Source organism: Hyla sarda, chromosome 2 (assembly GCF_029499605.1).
Source record: "Hyla sarda isolate aHylSar1 chromosome 2, aHylSar1.hap1, whole genome shotgun sequence".
In the NCBI taxonomy this organism is placed as follows: domain Eukaryota; kingdom Metazoa; phylum Chordata; class Amphibia; order Anura; family Hylidae; genus Hyla; species Hyla sarda.
Genome location: NC_079190.1, coordinates 381,675,744 through 381,699,281, shown reverse-complemented (window position 1 = coordinate 381,699,281; position 23,538 = coordinate 381,675,744). Strand labels below are relative to the sequence as shown.

Here is a 23,538-nt window from a genome sequence, read left to right as displayed (position 1 = left end):
GCTAGCCAGAATCCAGGAGCTGGAGTCTGCTCGTACCCAGGTGTCATCTGTTCCTGTCTCGGCTTCCGTGGAGCCGCAAGTTGGTCTCCGGGATTGTTTTTCGGGTAACCGGAAAATGTTTAAAACCTTCTGTGAAAGTTGTAAGTTATACTTTCGACTGAGATCCTACTCTTCTGGCACTTAGGCCCAGAGAGTGAGAATTATGTCCCTTCTGCAAGGGGGTCCCAAGGAACAGGTATATGATCCAGATGCCCCTGAGTTTTCCTCTGTGTACTCACTATTTGCTGGTTTGGGACTTTTGTATGCAAAGCCGACAGAGCTGCGTATGCTGACTCTCAGCTGCGATCACTTAAACAGGGATGCAGACAAGTGCAGGAATACTGTACTGAATCAGAAAATGGTGTGTGGCATCCAAGTGGAACACACCAGCATTGGTTTGTCAGTTCAGACTGGGGTCATCTGATACCTTAAAGGACATTGCAGTTACGTACCATTCTCCTGACATCCTTGACTAAGCAATGACGTTAGCCGTGCATTTGGATAGACATCTACGAGAACGCAAATGGGAGTGTTCTTCTACCTCTCCTTTCCTGCTTGACTCCTCTTTTGTCTCTCTTCATCAACCTATGCCTGAGGATGAACCCATGCAAATAGAGGCCATCCATACTCAAGAGCAGCGCAGGAGATTCGAATTGTGTTTCTATTGTGGAGAAGACACACACTTCATCAGGTCTTGTGCCAAGCGTCCGCATCTAAGTTGTATTCGTGGAGGCCACTTGGACGCACAGGTATGTCTTCTACGCCTGGCAGCATTCCTTTGGGTGGCATTAATGTTTCTAAAGGCCATTGTGATTTGCCATCTAGGGCTGCTAATAAGCAAGTTTTGCAGCAGTCTCTGGTTGCATCTGTGTTGTGATGGCATGGGCAATAAATGTGTTGAGAGGGCTCATATGTATTTGGTGTCAGAAAAAATAGTGAGGATTTGGAGAATGTTTGTGAGGACACCAATAAGTGGTGTGATATAGACGATGAGGATACAGATGAAGATATTGATAGTCCATCTGTATCCAAGTCGATACCTTTGTACTCCCAGGTTGTTAAGGGTCCAGTGGTCCCTCTTAAAAGTTAGGGTACTATAATCCCTGAGCGTTTGTTTATCTGGTTGCTGTGGCTAAGCCTAGCCCTGGGCTGGTCAGCTGACCATATTAGTTCACCTGTGTGTGTTGCCTATATAAACTTGCATTCTGCTTTCAGGCCTTGCCTGTGAAAGAGCTTGCTCAAGTAACTAGCGTTTATAATCTGTTTTCCTGATCTTCCGGTATTTGTGACTTTCTGTTTTGGATTCCTGACTCTTCTCTGTATTTGCGACTTGGCACCTTTGACAACTCCTGCAATTGACTTGGCTAGTGGACATTGACTCATTGTGTGTATGTGTGTGTGTGTTAAATATTATTTCTGTTAGTTTGTGTGCTCCCTTACTGTATCCTGACCTGTGTCTGTATTGCAAGTTTATTCTGTTGACAGTGACTTCCATCACATTTTTAGGGAGGGACTGTCACTGTCGTTGTCAATCCGCTATTTAGCGCTATTTAAGGCAAGTAGGCAGGGAAAAAGGGAGTGGGTGAGATGAGTACTGCACTTCTTTCCTGGCCATACGTGACACTCAGTACCCAGACCCATCATCAATCACTAGATATAGCCGAGTCGCATTTTTATTCATACAGGAAGCATTTTTATCTTTTGGCTCCTGCGACAAAGTAAAACAACAGAAATGCTAAAGAAGATGTGAGCAAGCCCCTTCTGCAGACTTGGAAGATTTCACTAGGAACTGGGTCTCCTTACAAAAAGGACTGATTGGGGCATTCCTTTAAAAGAAAACTGTGTATGTGTCCATAGCAACCAATCACAGCACAGTTTTTTGTTAGTGTATTTTTTAGCTATATTATAATTGGTTCCTATGGACATAAAGAGTTTTGGTTCATAAATGTGTGCCATCGTATTATGTCTAGTAGTGGATAGTGCATGACACAAGAATACAATGATAGTCAAGTAGAGTATACCACCCTGTACTGTCCTACACAATATGTAAGAACATGACTAAGTGTTTCCTGGAGTATTGCTTTCAAGAATTCCCAGCAAAACACTACAGATATCTCCCCTATTTAGTATTGTGTTTTTGCAAAGCATTTCACACTATCTGTGATTTTTTGGTTATACAATTCAGTCACCTATCACTCTGCTTGTTATGGAACCGTTTGCTGTATGATCTGGTAAAGCTCCCAGCGAATATGATCTAGGCCCAGTTCATTGGACAGAGGCTAGAAGAGTCCTGGCTGAGTATCTACCTATAGATGGCACTGCAGGGAAAATATTCCTCCTGGAAAAATTTGGTTTCCTAGCATGTAGAATAGTACTGTGTAGCATGTAGAATAGTACTGAGTGATTTCAGATATTAATGATTTAGCACACTTTAGGATAGGTCTGCAGGTAACTTATTTGGTCAGTATTTTTCATCTTTTTTAATAAATATATATATATATATAACTCAATGGGTGAATTTGTCATTAGTGGTAGAAGCTTTTTCTTTTCTGTATGTAGCGCACATTTTTGCGCAGTGAGTTATTTTGCGTCTTTTTTTGTGCGTCTTTTTTGATACTTGAGCAAAAAGCAAGTAGTCAATTTTTTGTGCATTGTAGAATGCATTTTACAGTGGATACGAATTTATCATGTGCGTGTTTTTTGTTTAGACACATTGGGGGACATTTACTAATCTAGTCTATTCTGGGTATGCTTATAGACCAGCGTATGTGGTAGTCTCCTGTCTATTTTGCTCCTAATTTATCAAAGGTCTCACAGTCCTTGATAAATTCTGTGCTCAGACTTCAGGGTCTACAGCTTAAACTGCATTTAGACCTGCTCCAACATGGTCTGACATTTCAGAGTATTTTGGGCAGATGCGACTTGTCGCACAAAAGTCACACTTGATAAATTCTGCACCAATGCATTTTCCAATGCATTTCCGTCTCAAATAGACTTGAATGCATCATGTTCTAAAAATCCTCTACAGCAAAAGTCGCAGAAAAGTCGCACATATTTAGACTGCGACTTTCTGTGCGACAAATTTAGACAGGAAAAACCAGTCTAAAGCCTTTGATAAATCTCCCCCATTGTTTTGCACAAATACGTTTTTTTAATGCAAAAATACACCATCGAAAAGGACACGTAGGAAAGTGTTCTACCGATACAGCAGGGGTATGCAGGAGCCATCCCTCAACACTGCTAAACTGCAACTACTTCCATCCTGGGACAGAGTTTGTCCCATGATGGGAGTAGTTGTAGTGCCGCAGCGCTGAGAGACGGCACTTGCACATCCCCCGGCTGCGGGACTCTTTTGCGACAGTTAGGTCTCCGTCCATGATGGGAGTTATAGTCTAGGGGCTGAAGGGCAGATCGCACCGGGTCATTCTCCAGAGACCCGCTGCGATCCGCATTTATTAACTTTACAAGCCGGTGGCACATGCGGCTACACTGCGGTGACACAATTCATGATCCCCGGGGATTATGAATTGTGACAGCGTATACAGTAATCCCCGCCTGGAGTCGGCGGGGAGCGCAATGGAGCCGCATGTGCCACCGACTTGTTAACTTAATATATGTGGATCGAAGTGGGTCTCAGTAGAATGCTGCGTTCTGAACCTCAGCCCCTGGACTATAACTCCCATCATGGACAAAGTGTGTCCATGATGGGAGTAGTAGTTCTAACTGTCCAAAAAGAGTCCCGCAGCCGGGAGATGTGCAAATGCCATCCCTCAGCGCTGCGGTACTACAACTACTCCCATCAATAGACAGACTCTGTCCCATGATGGGAGTAGTAGTCCAAGGGTAGAGGGACAGATCGAAAGAAGATCTAACTCCTGAGACCCCCTGCGACCTTTACTGCCCTGCCCCCTAGTGATGATGTCATTAGGGAGCGGAGCTACACAGTCCAGGCCTAAAGCTAGGGTGGTAAGTATGGCTCTGTTCTCATTATGCATTTTGCATAATGGGAACAGAGCCTTTCTGGCAGTGTGTTGCCAAACAGGGAGACTCCAGCTGTTGCTTAACTACAGCCCCCCATGATGGGAGTTGTAGTTTATCAACAATTGGAGGCTCCCTGTTTAGGAACACACTGCATTATGTGTGCTCTCCTCAGAGGAGAGCGCAAAAAATGTACTAACCCATATTTCTTGTTTTTATCTTTTCTTCTTATGTCAGATATGTGAATGCAGAGGACTACGTCAGATTCGGTGGACTGCAACGATGACCAGCATTTTTTAAATTTCAATAAAATGGTTATCGAGGGGCGTGGGGGAGTGTTTTTTTAAATAAAATGTTTTTTCCAATTTGTGGTGTTTTTTATAATTTAATTTTCAGACTTAGCTGTCTTGTAGACAGAATCCATTGCTAAGCCGTGGCTTAGCATTAACCCCAAAAGCAGTTAGCGCTAACCCCCAATTAATACCCCAGTACCCACCGCCACAGGGGTGCTTGGAAGAGCCGGTACCAACAGGTATATAAAAATATTTTAAAAAATTGTAAAAACCTGTTGGTTCCCCCTATTTTCAGCATCAGCCAGATACCAAACAAGCAGCAAGAGCCTGATATTACCAGGGTGGGCGAGGACCATTGTTACTGGCCCTCCCCAGCCTAAATAATGCCAGCCTGTTACCGCCTAGGCCCAGGAGTGCCATTTTTGTCCCTCCGACAAATACCGGCACCTCTGTGGCGCTGGGTACTGGGGTAATTGAGGGTTAGCGTTAGCTGATTTTGGGGCTAACGCTAAGCCCCGGCTTAGTAATGGATTCTGTCTACAAGACTGCTTCCACTACTAATCCTGAAAATTCAATTATAAAAAATACTACACACTTGGAAATAAATTTTTATTTAAAAAAAAAACATTCCCCCACAACCCTTGTTAACCCTTTCATTGACATTTTAAAAAACGCTGGTCATAGTCGCATTCCACCGAATCTGACGTAGTCCTCCGCATTCACGTATCTGAAAAAAAGGTTAGTATACTTTTGGCACTCTCTCCTGGGGTGTTCCTAAACAGGGAGCCTACAATTGTTGACGTCTGCCTACTGTATCCTGTATATACAGTCATCTATAGACAGTTGTATATACAGGATAGCACACAAAGACAACCCAGAACTGCTCAGCAGCAGCGTGGGTTAATTCTTTCCTTGCTGGGCTCCTGTATAGTATACATGGGTACACTGTGCACCCCTGTATACTATACAGCCGGCAGAGGTAAGTAGTGATGCTCGGCACCCTGTATACGTATATGCTATACATCACTCCTTACCTCCTTACACTCTCTGGACTGGGCTCTCCGCATCCAATCCACAGATGTACCCTGAAGGCAGTGAAAAAATTGCCACAGGGTACTAAAATGACTGTTTCCACACCCCAGCAAAAAAAAAAACAAGAAGAAATGCAAGAAAAACTGACAAAACGCAGGAAAAAGCTGTGACAGTTTTTCTGGCATGTTTGCTGGTGGACAAAAAACCTCAATGGAATCCAGAGCCCCACAGCAATAGAACAAAATCCCCGTGTCCACTTTTCCTGTGAGGTGCAGCTCAGGTGTACAAATAGAACTGTGTGGAGATTTAGAACTTTGCACAAAATTTATCATTACACCAAATTTAGACCAACCAAATCGATCTACAAAAAACTTCTACCTACACAAACATTGATAAATTTCCACCAATGTTTGTATATATGTGTGTGTGTGTGTATGTTCCAGAATCACGTCCAAACAGCTAAAGATATTAACATGAAACTTGGCACACGTTACTTATACGTCAGCAACAAACATAGGATAGGTAATTTAACCCTTACTCGCCCCCATTTGCCAGGGTCAGGGTTTCTGTTTAAAGTCCCATACAAGTCTATGGGAAATGTATGTTACTGCATAACTTCCAAACGGATGGAGATGTTTCGATAATACTTGGTCACATGTTACTTATATGTCCACTTAAAATATAGGTTAGTTAATTTAACCCTTAACTACACCCATTTGTGAGGGTCGGGGTTTTTGTTTAAAGTTCCATGCAAATCAATGGGAAATGTATGTTCCCACATAACTTCCGTACGGCTGGAGATATTTCAATAATACCTGGTGCACATATTAATTATATGTCAGATAAAAATATATGATAGTTAAATTATTCCTTACCTACACCCTTATATAAAAGATGTTTTTGTTTTTTTTTCAAGTCCCATGCAAGTTTATGGGACTCCCAGTACCTTACACCACAAGCTCCGCTCTGCATCTCCTGGTGAATGTGTCAGTCTGGCTTGCAAACTACACCCCATCTCACAAAGACACGCCCACGGTTTAAGCCTCACCCCTTTTATTATCTACCCTTTTTGTGCATCAGTCTGGCTTGCAAATCATGCCCAGTTCCACAAAGCCATGTCCCCTTCTATTTTCAGCTTACAATATCTTCATTACAGATCAGTCCCACCTAAGGACAGGACATAAGGGTGTGATATGAGGCCGAGGCATGAGGTCGGGACATGAGGTCGAGATAGGAGGACGAGATATGAGGTTGGGATATGACAATATATGAGGATGGGATAAGAAGTCAAAAGATTCCTCCTTTGTTGATTTTCCTCCCCAACTAGGATTATAAAGGAAAAACCAGGCAACGCTGGGTACTCAGCTAGTTTTAGTTCAAATCAGGAGGGGATTCTAAACTTCAAATCTGCACATTTTTACATTGTGTCAGGGTGCTATAAAATAAATTAACCATACTTTCCCGATTCCCTGCCTCCCTGCCACTGCTATTCAAATGGCCCTAGATCCCACTGTTTACCCAAACAAACTGGTTCCCATGACGTGTCATCCCATATGAATGGCCAATCACAGTCCAAAATTGTGTAGTTTTGTTCACTTTGTATACCCAAAAAAAATGTATAATATGCGATCAAAAAGTCCCATGAAAACAAAAATACAGATAAAAACTACAGATCACGCCGCAAAAAGTGAGCCCTCACACATCCTTGTGGTGGTCAGAAGAGGACAATTTTAACCTGTTAAAGACGCAGGGCGTATCCATACGCCCTGCATCCTGAGTCCTTAAGGACGCAGGGCATATGGATACGCCCGTGGGAATTCCGGTCCCCGCCGCTAGCTGGTTGCGGACCGGATCGGGATGCCTGCTTAAATCATTCAGCAGGCACCCGGCACATCACCCAGGGGGACCCTGAGACCCCCCCCCCCCCCCATGTCGGCGATCGGAGAAAATTGCATGTCAATTCAGACACGCAATTTTCTCCAATTCTGGGCTGATCGGGTCTCTGGTGACCCGATCGCAAGGAAAATAGGGATGGTCGGAGTTGTCAGTGACAGCCCCCATCAGCCTAAAGGGATAGGAGTGAGGTCGCAGTGCTGCGATCTCCTCCTATCCCCTGCCATTAGTCAGAACTGAGTTCTGACCAATGGCAGCGCAGGACTGGGGGTTGCCATGGAAACCCCCCGTTCTGCCCACCCCTGGATGTCGGGCAGAAGGGGGGGGGGAGAAGATGGAGTCCTGTACCTGAGGAGAAGATGGGTGGGGCCCGGCGATCATCGCAGACATCCAGCGGAGATCACGGCTCAGGTAGGGAATCGTCGGTGGGGGGGAGAAAAGAAAGTGAAAGTAATGTGATCTTTACTGTGGCAACCACTAGGAAGGCCGAACTGCAACTCCCAGCATGCCCAGACAGCCAAAGGCGGTCACCTGCTGGCCTGGAGCACACACAGGCTGCCGTGTTGGAGGACCCTGCTGGCTTCAGTGGTGAGGAGGACATGCAGGAGGCAGGCCTGCAGGACGTAGATGCTGTGCTGCTCGAGAGGGGCTCTACACCCTGTGACGTCAGAGAGGACGAGCTGCTGCTGGACCAGGAGGAGGAAACCCCTTCTGCACAGGGTTCATCTCAAGTGCCTGAACGGAGGGGTGGGCAGGTGCGCCCTCCCTCCGGGGATGCCCAAGAAGCTGCTGCGCCACAGGATGGGGGGGGGGGTTCTTCTGCTGTTTCTACTGCTGCAGTCTTCGGGGCCTCCTCTTCAGCTGGTGACAGGAGGCGTTCGGGATGTGATGGGAGATGTAGCCGCTGGTTCTCAGCCAGAGGGGTCTGGTGAGTCTTCCACCTTCTCCTTTAACCTTGGGGGTGGGTCTGCGGGTGGAGGCATGGCGGGGTTGCAATTGTTACTGTCGGGTTTGCAGATCTTGTTGCAGGGTGGGGGGCGGGGGGTCCCCAGTTGCAGTGTGGGGCGCGGGTGGGCCTGCGGGCGTGTCGGGGGCCAGCGGCGTGTTTTTCGGAAGGGCAGGTTAGTGCAGGGTCTTATCTGACGGCCAGGTTGCTGGGCCCTCGACGGCTCTGGCGGCTTCGGGGGGGGGGGGGGGCGTGCGGTTGGCAGGCGCTGCGCGGGTGGAAGTTTACGTCTGCTATGAGGGCCCTCTGGGGTCGCACCTGAAGGCTGAGGTGCGGGACAAAATTTGGAAGGGGGAATACGTGGAGATATTCTCTCTACTGCCCCTGGAAAACTTTAATCTTGACAGGGTCATGGTGCATGAGGGGAAGAGGAGGATGGAGTAGGAGGAGCGGCGGCGGTATCACTTGATTCCACGGTCATTCGCTAATTGGATGCTGGCCTTTGCTATCTTAGATAGTTTGGTGGGCAAAAAGGCTCCGGGACACTGTACCGGGCTTTTTTGTTATCTAGATTCCATAGGTGAGGCGTACCGTGTTTATGGGGGGGCGGCGTGGTTTCGCTGTGATGAGCTGTTCAGACAGCGAATGGCTGTGCGGCCTTCCTTACAGTGGGACCACAAGGATATAGGTTTGTGGATGTGGCTTATGGCCACCCCCAAGGGTGGGGCGCAGTCCTTTCGGGATGGCGGCGGCGGCTCGGGAGCCACCCGGACGGCTAGTATGCCAAAAGGGAATAGTTAAACATAGGGAACTGTAAGTTTGGGGCCAAGTGCCGTTTTCGGCATGGGTGCTCCGGGTGTGGGGCAATCACGGCCTGTCCCGCTGTTTTAGGAAAGGCAATGGAAAGGGTGAGGTTTCTGACATCAAGAGGGGCGACTCTGGTGATGGTTGGAAGGATGGCCCCCTTTTTAGATCTGTATCCAAATAGGGAGGCGGCGAAATTGTTACGTGGGGGGTTTTCGGAAGGTTTCCGGATTCCTAGTTCGGCCGGGGGTTGGGTGGGAACCGTGTGGAACTTGGTTTCGGTTTTGCTCGCCCTGAATTGGTTGCAGGGAAGCTGTTAAAGGAGGTCGAGTTGGGTAGGATGGCGGGGCCTTTTGAGGCACCTCCGTTGCCGGGTTTGCGGGTTTCTCCTTTGGTTCCTGTCCCCAAGAAGGAAGCTAATAAATTCCGGCTCATTCATCACCTTTCCCATCCGGTGGGGGAATCGGTGAATGATGGTATCGATCTGGCGGTTTGCGCCGTGTCATATAAGTCCTTTGACCCGACCCTGGTGTGGGTGAGGCGTTAAGGGCGGGGGGCGTTGCTGGCCAAGGCGGACATTTAGGCGGCTTTTAGGCTGTTGCCCTTCCATCCTGCGCATCAGTAGGTGGCAGTCGAATCGTTTTCAGCTCTATGTTTGTCCTAAAAGTTGTTGGCAAATTTTATTTTTCTTTTAGGATCCAAGTGCCTGGTGTGGATCATGGGTCAATCTTATGTGACCAGAGGGGGGAGCACATTCGGAGGTTCAACCGGCTGGTCGGCAATTGGGTTTTTCTAGGTCAGAGGTGGAGGTCCGTTGGTTGGGGAAAGGGGGGATGCGGTGACCTGATCTGCTACCATGGGTCCATTTTTACGTCCGGATGGATAGGTCTCCGGATTTGTTGGTTTTGCATCTTGGGGGCAATGATTTGGGGTCGAGGGAGTTAATGAGGGATGTTTAAATGGACCTTTTGCGGTTGTGGTCATCCTTTCCAGGCCTGCTTCTCATTTGGTCCGACATGATGGCTAGAAAAAAATGGCGTCGGGCCAGGTGAGTGGCAGGTCTGAACATGGCGCGGGCCAATGTTAATAATGTGGTGGGGCAGTTCATGGCGCGCAATAGTGGTTTTGTGGTGTGTCATAGGGAGTTGGAAGCTGGTGATCCTGCTTTCATGGATGCGGATGGCATTCACTTGAATGAGATGGGTATGGACCACTGGCTGCTGGAGATTAAGGAGGTGGTGGAGCGTGCCTTTCTGGTTTGGTGGAATGTCTGCAAGTAAGGGGTCACTCGCCGTCATTGTGGCAGGGACAAGAGAAGGATCTGGAGGCATTCGTGGATTTAATGGAGTTGGAGAGTAAAAGTGGGCGTGGATGGTACACGGCCTGGTGGTAAAGTCCCTGCGGCCATGGGCCCCAGGGAGGGATTCAGGGCTCTGAAGTTGGTGCTCCTGGGCTGTGAGAGGTGCGGCTGTGATTAAAGTAGGAGGCCCTATATGTACTGTTTGGTGGTGTCTAAAGGTGGATGGTGCCTCTGGGTTCTTCTCCTACTACATGCTTTATGGTTCCTGAAAGGAGTCTGTTTGTTATTATTAATGTATGACATTCATACAAAGTTGTGGTTACAATTTTTGTTGTTGTTTTGTTAATAAAATTTGGCTGCTGTGGCCTTTGCACCAATATACTTGTTTGTTGGTGTTGGGGAGGAGGTTGGTGAGGACCAAGCAGCTAGTATCTCCCCCTAGTAATGTAGGTGGAGTCCTTAAGGGATTAAGAACCTCTTGGACGTGGAGTTGCAAATATCTCTGAAACACTGTAACTCTGCTAAGAACATGGCATATCTCTTTTTCCCTTGGATTCTACATGAAATGAAAAGTATATGGAGATACAATATGGACCTAAAGATTTTTATATGTGCCATATAATGACTTGATACAACTTTGAACTTGTACAGGACCCATCTTATATGAGCTTGCTATGTTGGTGAAGCTGGGTTTACACTGTTTGATCATGGGCACTAAGAACCTCATATTCATATGTATAAGAAAAGCAGCAATGCAATATAATCTGTAGACTAAAGGTTAATGAATGTTATGGTGTTTGTAGTGTGCTGTTGTATTTTCTGTGTTTTCTTAAACTCTTTTGCATTAAATTTCTTTTACAATATGTAATTTGGCAAACAAAAAAGCCACATTGAATTTTTTATAAATGTTATTATTCTACGCTTTTCATTGTTAACAATGTGCTGACCTGACAGCAATTTGTGTCATTATAGTCTTACGACCATATATACTCGAGTATAAGCAGAGTTTTTCAGCACATTTTTTATGCTGAAAAAGGCCCCCTCGGCTTATAACCGAGTGAGGACATGCTGGGCCATCGTTCTTCCCCGCTTCTCTGGTGGTGCCACTTCGGGCCAGCCACGGCCCAAAGTAAATTTAGCCAGGGTAGGGACTCTGCCACCTTAAGAGCAGCAGATGTCTGTCCCTTTCCCGACTACATTCCGCAAGAGGAGAACCCTGCCGACGCCGAGAGCTGCAGCTCCTACAAAGTGCAGAGGTGAACCCCAGGGGGGGGAGGGTTGGGGTTCCGGATGCGCTTTGGGGTGGCTGTGCAGTTTGTGGCTATGCAGGATGACAAGGGAGGGGATGAATTTGTAGCAGTGGAGGATGACAGAGGGAGATGGATTTGTGGCAGTGGAGGATGACAGAGGGGCATAGAGGGATGGCTGCAGAATGTGGATGATGACAGGGGCTGCTGTATTTCCCACCCTAGGCTTATACTCAAGTCAATACGTTTTTCCAATTTTTTTGTGGTAAAATTAGGTGGCTCGGCTTATATTCAGGTCAGCTTATACTTGAGTATATAAGGTACTAATCTAATCCAGTAACACAACTCTATCCATCTGCAGTACAGAACATTGCAACAGCATTGATTTCCTAACACATGACTCAGAAATCTTAATATTATTGTGTAATCGATTAGTGCTTGTGGGTGGAGAAGGGTTAAACCTGTAGAGTATTTTTGGCTCTTTCATTCCTTGTAATTAGTTTTGTCTGTAAGGAATATATTTTGACTATGTTGTTAATGAAATAATTTAAATAAAAATGAAATTAGGAAGGAAACAATGTCATGAATGGATTAGAGCGCTTCCCACACATCTGCATCACCAGGATCTCTTCACATAGCTGGATTCACTCCTGGCTGCTCTCTTGTGTCCGCAGTTACTAAACATTGCTCTTTTTGTTCCCATTGCAGGATCGCATTCCTTTTGAGGTGTGTGAGTCACCACTTATGCTTTCATGTAAAATTAATTAAAGTGGACGGGTTCATCTCCTATACACCACTTGTTCTTCACAAGGATAAAGTTGCTAGAGTATACTCTATGTTTTATTAAATATTCTACCTCCCCTGATAAACAGAAATGTGCCATGGCTTTGTAGGTGTTAAGTATCTGAAGCATATTGCTCTTGTAGCAACTGAAACGTTCCTTCAGGTTTTGAAGTGCTGTTGTAAGAATAAAAGCAATAAGTGTACTCTGCTAAATTCTGCAGTTTACTTTACTGTATATAAAGGCATAAAAAACTAACATAAAGGGCTCCTTTGTTTGGTTGTATTTTGCTTTAAATTGTTGCTTATAGCTTGGTGGGTAGACTTGGAATGTGAATACCAGTATCGGAGATAATACTGTACATATGCACGAGTACTTGTACTTATGAAAATGTCCTTGAAACCTAATTTGATACCTGCTGAGAGGGGTCCCGGACCTGCCCTACATTCTGGGACCCCACAGTTCTACTGCCAGGCTTTCCCCAGAAGGACACAGACCACGTGTGGATGACATCTCTACACCACCTGCGTTGCAAAACTCATGCCCATTCAGAGGAGTATGCAGACATCCCGTGTCCTGGTGAAACAGGGAGAGAGGAGTTAATGAGGAGGATCAATGAGAATGGAGGCAGGAAATGGATGAGCAGCCCATCACTGTTGTGCAGTCGCTTATCTCCCATGACAGCGGAGTATCTCGAATGTTAAAATCTAACACACCAGATCCTAAGGACAGTCAGAAGGCCCCTATATACAATTCAATGGTGACCAATCTAGCCAAAGTCGTCAGGTCTGACTGACGTTGATCTAATGGTAATTCTGGTAATTGTTTAATGCCCAAATACACAGTTAATAGTATTGTAAAATAGTTTCTATGGACACTTTTTGTAAACTTGGTAGACAGGGTGACAGCAGTGTCATTGCAAGTAATTTTAGGAGCAGCATGTCACAATGTCGCAGATGCTAAAGTTGATAGCAGAGCTTTCTGACCTAAGGTTCACCCTTGTAAAGGTTAGTTGTCAGTGTTTCTAAGGGTGCCGAAACAATAAAAATTGCTGTCTTACTGCTAAGTTAGGCCAATTCTTTTATATCAGTGCATGGGGTCAGAGCGATCCGTTTAACAAAGACTATGCAGGTACAGGGTAAATTTGATTAACGGAGTACTCCAGTTTATTTATTTATTTATTTTAATCAACTGGTGCCAAAAAGAACAGATTTGTAAATTACTTCTATTTAAAAATCCATGCCCAGCCAAAGACTGTCTGGGCATGCTGGTAGTTGTAGTTTTGCAACAATTGGAGGCTCTCTGTTTGGGAAAACAATGCATTATGGGCGATGTCGCCAGCGGAGAGCACCAATGATGTACTAACCCATTTTTTGTGTTTTTTTTTTTTTTCTTCTTCTTTCAGATAATAAAAAACAGCAAATACCAACCAAGCAGTAACAGCCTGACATTACCAGGGTGGGAGAGCACCATTGTTACTTGCCCTCCCCAGCCTAAATAATGTCAGCCTAGGCCCAGGAGCGCCATTTTTGATGCTCCGGGCCTGTTGGTACCGGCTCTTGTCGGCACCCCTGTGGGGGTGAGTGGGTAATATTTGGGGGATACCGCTTGCTGTTTTTGGGACTGACGCTGAGCCCTGGCTTAGTAATGGATTCTGTTAATAAGACTGTTTTCACTACTAAGCCTGAAAATGAAATAAAAAAAAACACGACACATTGGAAAAATTACCTCGTCTTTTGTATACACTATATACAGCTATCTATAGATAGCTGTGTATCCTGTATACCACCCAAAGGGGCTATAAGAGAAGGTATTCCCGCTCCTGTATAGTATACACGGGTACACTATGCACCCCTTTATACTATATGGCTGGAGGAGGTAAGTAGTGATGCTATACATCACTCCTTACCTTCTAACACTCCCACAGAATGGTACCCTGAAGGCAGTAATCTTGGTTTCATTAGACTGAGGAATCATGTTTCTCACAGAGTTCTTTAGTTTTTTTTTTTCCAATCTCCAGGTGGGCTTTCATGTGTATTTTACTAAGAAGATTCTTCTTTCTGGCTACGCTGCCATAAAGCCCAGATTGGTGGAGCGCTGCAGTGATGGTTGACCTCCTTGAAGTCTCTCCCATCTGCACACAGGATCTTTGGAGCTCAGTCAGAGTAACCATTGGGTTCTTGTTCTACTTTATTACTAAGGCCCTTCTCCGTTAATTACTAAAGTCTGCTCTGCTTTTGGGAACTTTCAGTGCAGCAGAATTTTTATTTTGTACCTTTCTCCAAATCTGTGCCGTCACACAATCCTGTCTCTGAGCTCTACAGACACTTATTCCCTCATCATCATAGCTTGGTTTTTGCTCTTTTGTGCATTCTCAGCTGTAAGACCTTAAATATTCTTGTTATGGTGTATTTTAAGCAGATTGATTGGAGAAAACTTGTTTGTTTGTTTAATTTTTTTAGCACAAGGCCGCAGCGTAACATGCTGAAAAAGTGAAAGAGAAGAATTTGGTTAATAAGAATCTGGAACCTAAATGTTAGCATAGCTTTAGGATCATAAAATTTAGCGTAGGCTTCTACTTTACCCCAGATGTCCCCTGACTTCATTCTGTTTTGGACAACAGTGGTCAGCAAGACATATGGTGTCCGCACCAACATGGTCTGTATTCTGTTGATATAGAAAGAGATTAATTGTAGCGCAAATGCAGGATGTCAGACTATGGTGCATAGCAAGTCTTAACAAATACCAGGCGCCAGGTCACCACGGTGACTAAAATTTTCATGGTGACACCCAGGACTTTGTCAGCCCTGTCCATCCTTTAGAAAAATAAACTGTTTCACTTACCTCTGCCTACTTCCTACGCTGACCCCCCGTTCTGCCTGCAGCCGGCTCTGGTGTTATAGAAGCAGCAGAGGTCAGGTGACTGCCACAGTCAGTCAGTGGCTTTGGTGGTGACACTCTGGAGGCACACACTTTGGAGGCAGAACAGGGGATCAGGGTGGAAACACAGGCAGAGTTAAACAGTTAGTTTTAAATGAAACACTTATGATTGTGACACGAGGGGACATGAGGGGACAGTAAATATTGTGACACATGGGTAGATGAGGGAACACTAATGGCTGTAACACAGGAGAGATAAGGGGACACGAATGACTGACACAAGGGGGACATGAGGGAAACAAATGATGTGACACAGGGGAGATCAGGGAACACTAATGGCTGTAACACAGGAGAGATGAGGGAACACTAATGGCTGTAACACAGGAGAGATGAGGGAACACTAATGGCTGTAACACAGGAGAGATAAGGGGACACTAATGCTTGATCACATAGTTTCCCATTACGTAACGTGTAGCATTCTGCCTTCTAAAGTTTTTTTACTGGCTCCTAGATTCTTTACAAATTTGTCAAAATTGTATAGTATAGTTATCAACACGGAACAGTAGACAAACTTAAAATTTGCCATAAAAATTGTGGCATTTGACCAAGTCTTTTTTTAGCTGTTACTTGTTTTCAGATTCAGGACACCAAAAGGTGAAAGTTCTATAGTAGATCCTCTCTAGCATGTGTGTCTCACATTGTCCCCCAGCTGTTTACAGAAGTGCTTTTGACCATTCACAACATATTCAAGCTCTAGACTAAAGCTACACTAATAATAATACTTCATGTATAACATCTGGATCAATATCCACTCATATGCACAAATGCAAGCACCTATTAAAGAGGTTGTCTCAAGACAAGGCCTGCACACACACATTCAGGAAGTGGTATTATTATGATATTTTACATGTACAGGACTATAAGTATATGGATCCAAAGTATTAGTACATAGCGGACATAAGGCCAATCCTTTTGGAATATTTGGAAGGCTTTATCCACGTCTTTTGTTTCCTGTGGAAAACATTAACCGCACCAGTAGGAAATGAGCACATTATTGTCATTGCTGCCGACATTGTCTCGTTGGCCTGTTCCCTATGTAGAAGCAGGAAGTGCGTTATTAGAATGATTTCCTATAATAACAGTCTTTTCATTTATTACAGGAAACATTATTTTTATAGGGAGTTGTAGTATTTGTACCTGTACTATATTTAACATTCAACTACTGTTCTGCATTTTCACACTGGCCTATAGCCTGACTACTTTAGAAAACCTACCATAATATTAGTGAATTCTGTGTTAATAGTTGGGGGGGGGGTCCACAGTTCGGAAGCATCATATCTTGGCCATAGTGGAGAGTGGTTACAAAGAGTTCAATGATCTGGAGGACCTTTCCAGTCATCTATACACAGACAACACATTGATCTGAATGGGTATTCTGTAACACTTTATTGCCCTTGTAATGAGGTAATTGAACACTTCCTTTTAGGTTTCAACTTAAAGGAAGACTTTTTTGGGATAACCCTGTTGTTAGGGTATATTCACATGGCAGAATTTCTGCTTGCGGAATTCTGCCTCAAATTAAAGCCCATAGACTTCTATGGGATTCCGCACTCCCATTCACACTTCTGAATTTCTGCTAGCGGAAGTCTATGGGCTTTAAATTGAGGCGGAAATTCTGCCGTGTGAATAGACGCTTAGTGGGGCCTTTTTATCCAAAGTGGACCACCCTTTTAACCCCCAGTTTCTGAATAAAATGTAGCAGATTCTACTGTATGGCATTTATAACAAGCATTCTTTTAATGTATACTCCATGAGTTTTCAATGATATATGTGTTAAAGGGAATGCAGTGTTATAAGAGTCTATCATTATTTTGAAGCAGATTTTGCTTTACACAGTGGCAAAATCGGAAAGAAATCGGTGAGAAAAGGAAATATTTTTGTTTCTGGAGAGTATAAATTGGATTTGGTAAAAACACAATTCACAAGTGTCACATGGTATTGTGCAGAAGTGAAAACCCAACAAGTCATATTTATTTATGTATTTTCATTTTATTCATTTTTATATTAACATGTTATCTTTATTTGCTTAACCTATGGAGCCCCTACTAATAAATATGACATTTCCTTTCAATAGTCATTTTAAACAACTAGCAGACTAGAAGAGGAGATATATCCTCACAGTTTGTGTGTTCTATAACTGTTCCCATCCGTTTCCCCCACTGAAAATATTCCTGATGCATCCTCCCTCCTGAAAGTAACCAGAACTGAAGCTGCATTTTTTGGAGAGAGAAAAAGTAAGGGAAGAAAAAAAGGAAAACCTCCAACGTAAAGTCTCCCAACTGGTAAACTGCTCCAAGCTTCCTGTGCAATAAACAAATGTAAGCTTTGTTTTCCTGCAAGCTCATTTGGCCCTAAGTGTGACTCAGTATTAGGCTGTGTCTATCAGGCTTTGTATACTTAGCTGCTTGAAGGAAGTGGGAGGATTGGAGTTCTGACTTCTTGGACATTTTGCACAGCAGCCACTTTTCACAATGGGAGATGAGGTATTTTAATCTTTTATGTTCTTATATTTGTTGTCATATTTACAGCATTATGATGTGGCAGTATTAGCCTGAGCAGGAAGCAGAGAGAAGAAACAGGAACTCCATTGAGTTCTAGCAGGGTGGTGAGAGACTGTACACTGGAAGTTTCTGCTCCGTGTAGTCATTCTTCCAGGGATGTTCATTAGAAGAATTGTATTAATCTGCTAGTGATTAGTTGCCTCTCGCTGCCCTGACTTATGTGGCAGTTTTACCAGTTTTATCATTTTTTTTTACGTTTCTCGAGGCATTACATTTCCAGATGTGTGTTCATCTTCTCCCAATTTATTTTTCCGTGACATCCTCCTGCGGGGAAGGAGAAGATGTCCTGCTGCAGTGATGTAGCCACAGTTTGTCCATTTTAGGACTTTTTCAGCTTCTTGGGATATGTATAATTTTGTTAGGAAAATTAAATAGTTTTATGTATTGCTCTCTGCAATCTTGGCACTACTAGGCTTAATGTACCTAAACTGTGGACATTATTAACAAGGATTTGAGTGTGTATATATATATATATATATATATATATATATATATATATATATGCAGTGTATTACTGAATCTACATTCAAAAAGTTCCCTGCTGTGCAGTCCGCATTTCCATAACCTCAGCATAAACAGGACTGAATACATTATATTGTCACAGCTTTCACAACTGTATTGTAAAGCAGACCCTAAATGTTTTCTTTAAAGGGGTACTCCACTGGGAAAAAAATATTTAAATCAACTGGTGCCAGAAAGTTTAACAGATTTGTAAATTACTTATGTTAAAAAAGCTTAATCCTTCCAGTACTTATAAGCTTCTGTATGCTCCACAGGAAGTTCTTTTCTTTTTTGAATCTCCTTTCTGTCTGACCACAGTGCTCTCTGCTGACACCTCTGTCCATTTTAGGAACTGTCCAGAGTAGGAGCAAATCCCCTTAGCAAACCTCTCCTGCTCTGGACAGTTCCTGCCATGGACAGAGTTGTCTGCAGAGAGCACTGTGGTCAGACAGAAAGGAAGTTCAAAAAGAAAAGAACTTCCTGTGGAGCATATAACAGCTGATAAGTACTGGAAGGACTAAGCATTTTTGATAGAAGTAATTTACAAATCTGCTTAACTTTCTGTTATAAGTTGATTTAAAAAAAAATGTTTTCCAGTGGAGTACCCCTTTAAGTTATAACTTTGTTTCAACTCTGCAAAAACTTTTTTTTTTTTTTTGGGGGGGGGGTTGGAATCTAGGAAACTGCAGGAATATTGGAGGTTAAATCATTGCTTAAGGAAACAGAACTGCCACTAGTAACCCATCTTTTCTAGAAACAGATTTAAAAAAAGGGGGGGGGATACAGTAGCTGGTGAAGCTAGTTCCACAGAATCTAGGGCACTTACCTTAGATTACCTGGTTGGAGTCTGTCACTATCAGCCATATGTGCATTGTTACATCGTGCATGGAGATAAAAGCTATGACAGATAAAAGAGCCATTGGCGTGTTGCTTGTCCCTTTTGGAATTCACAGTTATCTTTAGACGTCTGCATCTGGCGGGGGGGGGGGGGTACCTACCTACATACTGGGGGCCTACCTAGTGGGAATCTACAAGGGGTGAACCCACATAATGAGGGTCTTGGCTACTTACCTGCCTATTAGGGGGCCTATTAAGATACTGAGAATATATCTGTACTGTAATTTCCTTGAAATTTAGTGCTAATATCTATGGACACTATATTGGGGAAATATTGGCTTGTGTATAGTGGTTTCATTCAGTAACAATATGGTGTTAGTAGTCAGTCAATTTATAATGGTATTATTGGTAATACTGTTTTTTTATAGTGATTAAAGGGGTATTCCAGGATTTTTATTTATTTGACTATGCTACAGGGGCTGTAAAGTTAGTGTAGTTCATAATATAGTGTCTGTACCTGTGTGTGACAGTTTTCTCACTATTCTTATGTGATTTTCTCCCCAATATTTATTTTTAACAGCATACAAAATGACTGCTGTCTCAGATTTTTCCCAGGTTGCAATGCGGCCGAGACCTGACCTCACTAGTCAGCTGATGACAGGGAACCTGTATGCTTCAATGGGTGGAGGGATCGCTTGGTGGGAGAGAGAGATCAATCTGCAACTAATACAACAACTGTAGGCACCATGATTGAAAACCACAGGTCTTTTGAATGGATGCAGCTCCTTTATGTTTCAATGGGTGGTGTGGCTGATATGTGGGAGGGAGAAAAATGGAATTATAGGATTTGTAGGCAAAAGAAGAAAACTCAAAAAGGAAATACCAGTTCACAAAAAGCTAGCCACAGTGTTATGGTAATCTCACAACATAGCCATTTAGCCCCAAGACAAGCACAGATCCTTCCTAAGCATGTCCATTACTGTCTGCCAGGTACGTACTAAAATCACCTTATGGTGGATAACCCCTTTAACCTCTTAAGGACGCAGGGCATACCTGTACGCCCTGCGCCCGTTCCTGGTGTTTAAAACGGGGTCACGCCGTGACCCCGCATCACACCAGGTCGGTCCCGGCTGCTATTGATAGCCGGGACCCTGGGCTAATAGAGCACGGCACAAAGATCAAAGTTGATCACCGCGTCGAAAATGAAAGTAAAAGCTTCCCGGCAGCTCAGTCGGGCTGATCGGGACTATCGCGATAGAATTGTAATGTCCTGATCAGCTAGGATGCGAGCGGAGGCCTCCTTACCTTGCTCCATTGCGTCGGATCGGCGTTTGATTGCTCCAAGCCTGAGTTACAGGCTTCAGCAATCAACCCCCTATTACGCTGATCCATGCAAAGCTATGGCTTTGCAGGGATCAGGGTAAAAGATCATTGTGTGCAGTGTTATAGCCCCCTATGGGACCTATAACACTGTTAAAAAAAAGTGGAAAAAAAAAAGTTAATAAAGGTCATTTAAGCCCTTCACTATTAAAAGTTTGAATCCAAAGTCCAAAATAGCATATTTTTGGTCACTTTTTATATCATAAAAAATGAATAAAAAGCGATCAAAAAGTCCGATCAACACCGATAAAAACTTCAGAACACGGCGCAAAAAATGGGCCTTCATACCGGCCCCTACATGGAAAAATTAAAAAGTTGTAGGGGTCAGAAAATGACAATTTTAAACGTATAAATTTTCCTGCATGTAGTTAGGATTTTTTTCAGATATACGACATAATCAAACCTATATAAGTAGGGTATCGTTATAACCGTATGGACCTACAGAATAAAGATCAGGTGTCATTTTTACCGAAAAGTGCACTGCGTAGAAACGGAAGCCCCAAAAGTTACAAAATTACATTTTTTTCTTCAATTTTGTCACACAATTAATTTTTTTTCTGTTTTGCTGTGGATTTTTTGGTAAAATGACTAATGTCACTGCAAAGTAGAATTGGTGGCGCAAAAAATAAGCCATAATATGGAATTTTATGTGCATAATTTTAAGCGTTATGATTTTTAGAAGGTGATGAGGAAAAAATTAAAATGCAAAAACGGAAAACACTGAGTCCTTAAGGGGTTAATAATAATATAAAGTATTGAACTGTGTTCTGATAAGATATTTCAGCATTTGGGGCCCCACTTTTAAAGGGGTACTCTGGTGGAAAACTTTTTTTTTTTAAATCAGCTGGTGCCATAAAGTTAAACAGATTTGTAAATTACTTCTATTAAAAAAATCTTAATCCTTCAAGTACTTATTAGCTGCTAAATACTGCAGAGGGAATACTTTTCTTTTTGGAACACAGTGCTCTCTGCTGACATCATGACCACAGTGCTCTCTGCTGACATCTCTGTCCATTTTAGGATCTGTCCAGAGCAGCATATGTTTGCTATGGGGATTTTCTCCTACTCTGGACAGTTCTTAAAATGGACAGAGATGTCAGCAGAGAGCACTGTGCTCGTGATGTCAGCAGAGAGCTCTGTGTTCCAAAAATAATTAAGTTGCTGTCATATTGACTGGCTGATTAGCGATTTGTGTTAACAAACAAGTAAACAGGTGTACCTAAAATAGTAACCAGTGAAAGTATATAAGTAAAAAATGATCACTCATATTTGGGAAGAGAACATTTGGTGGTCTGTAAAGAGCCACTGCCATAAGACTGAAACACTTTAAACTAGATAATGTTTAAGATTACTAAATAGTGTTACCTAGCGAGTGTATGTGAGATGGGAAGACGTTTACTGTGTCTGGTACTCAGAGCACTGGGAGGATAACCTTGCTTGCCTGCTGCAGCAGCTGACAACTCCTCATACTTCTCTCAAATATCCAAGTTTTTTGTGTCACATAACCTATGATGTCACTGACCCTAAGATTATATGACATGAGAAAGGAAGAGTCTGTGATGTGCTGGCTGAGCAGAGAATAGGAACAGGAGTGTGGAAAACCCCTTTAACATTTTATAATTGTATTAAGGCCCTATTAGTTGGTCTCACACAGCAAATATATGCCTTTAAAAAGCTTATGCACTGGTCAGGGAGAGTCACATAAATGATCACTGAATTGGTCAAGTGGCCCCTTGCTTCTCTAAGCCATCGACCACACATCCCCCATGACACAGAAAAGTGGCCAATGATGGGCCAAGACACCCTTGATTGCTTGTCCTATTACACAGGTTGATATTGGCCTACTCCACTGATAGCTGCCCTGTGAAATAGAGCCCTGAACATTTAGAACCCAGTAAAAATGTTGCTTACATTTGGTGTGCTGCAGACAATTATACCATATCCTACATCTGCCATTTGCCTTTACAAAAGATTAAAAAAAAAAAAATTCAGTAAACTATAGTTTTCAATAAAGTTGAGGCCCTAAAACCCCAAAGGACAGCCTTTACATACATTTGACCACTAATAAGGTCTGTTTTACACTAAGTGTAGCCCTGGGAAAAATTAAAGGGTTACTCAAGTGAAAAACTTTTTCTTTTTAAATCAACTGGTGCCAGAAAATTAAACAGATTTGTAAATTACTTCTATTAAAAAATCTTAATCCTTCCAGTACTTATTAGCTGCTGAATACTACAGAGGAAATTATTTTCTTTTTGGAACACAGTGCTGCTCTCTGCTGACATCACGAGCACAGTGCTCTCTGCTGACATCTCTGTCCATTTTAGGAACTGTCCAGAGAAGCATATGTTTGCATATGGTCAGAGATGTCAGCAGAGAGCACTGTGCTCATGATGTCAGCAGAGAGCTCTGTTTTACAAAAAGAAAATCATTTGCTGTAGTATTCAGCAGCTAATAAGTACTGGAAGGATTAAGATTTTTTTTATAAAAGTAATTTACCAATCTATTCAACTTTCTGGCACCAGTTGAATAAAAAAAAAAAAAAAATGTTTTCCACCGGAGTACCCCTTTAAGTTATATGCCCCAAAGTTCATGACAATTGCGCTTTAATAATTCTGTAATGTAAGGGGATTATTTAAAAGGGTATTCCAGTTTTTTTTTTTTTTTACTTTTAAGCTATGTGCGCCTGTGTCCAAGTTAGGTAAGTTATAAATGTGGTGTCTGTGGTGGCTCATGCCAGGAGGTCCTGTATTATTCTACACTATGGATTAGTGTAGTCTCAAGCCTTTTCTGGCTTCCTTTGCAGCTTGAGACAATGTGTCGCTGGTCAGGTGATCACAGGGGACTTGGCTGCTTCTTGTCTCCCCTGACAAGTCACATGGATGGCCCATCTCTACTTCTCGCCATGCCTGCGTTAAACCCGTCCCTACCGGTCCTGAGATCATGTGACAGCGGGGTATGCATTGAACACAGGCACAGCGGGATGTAGAGATGGGCCACCCATGTGAT

The 23,538-nt window shown here is 43.4% G+C and overlaps 1 protein-coding gene across 5 annotated transcripts in view; it reads left to right on the top strand.

Annotated features, from left to right (window-relative positions):
- Positions 1 to 23,538, top strand: part of SH3KBP1 (SH3 domain containing kinase binding protein 1) — a 465,279-nt gene that overhangs the window by 317,362 nt on the left and 124,379 nt on the right. Inside the window, exon 1 of one of the 5 annotated variants that reach the window (XM_056558520.1) lies at positions 17,608 to 17,736. The exons of the other annotated variants lie outside the window; for them this stretch is intronic. Coding sequence (XP_056414495.1) covers positions 17,725 to 17,736 — 12 coding nt within the window. The 5' untranslated portion in view covers positions 17,608 to 17,724. Of the gene's footprint in view, positions 1 to 17,607; positions 17,737 to 23,538 lie in introns of those variants that run through there. 5 annotated transcript variants of the gene reach the window in all.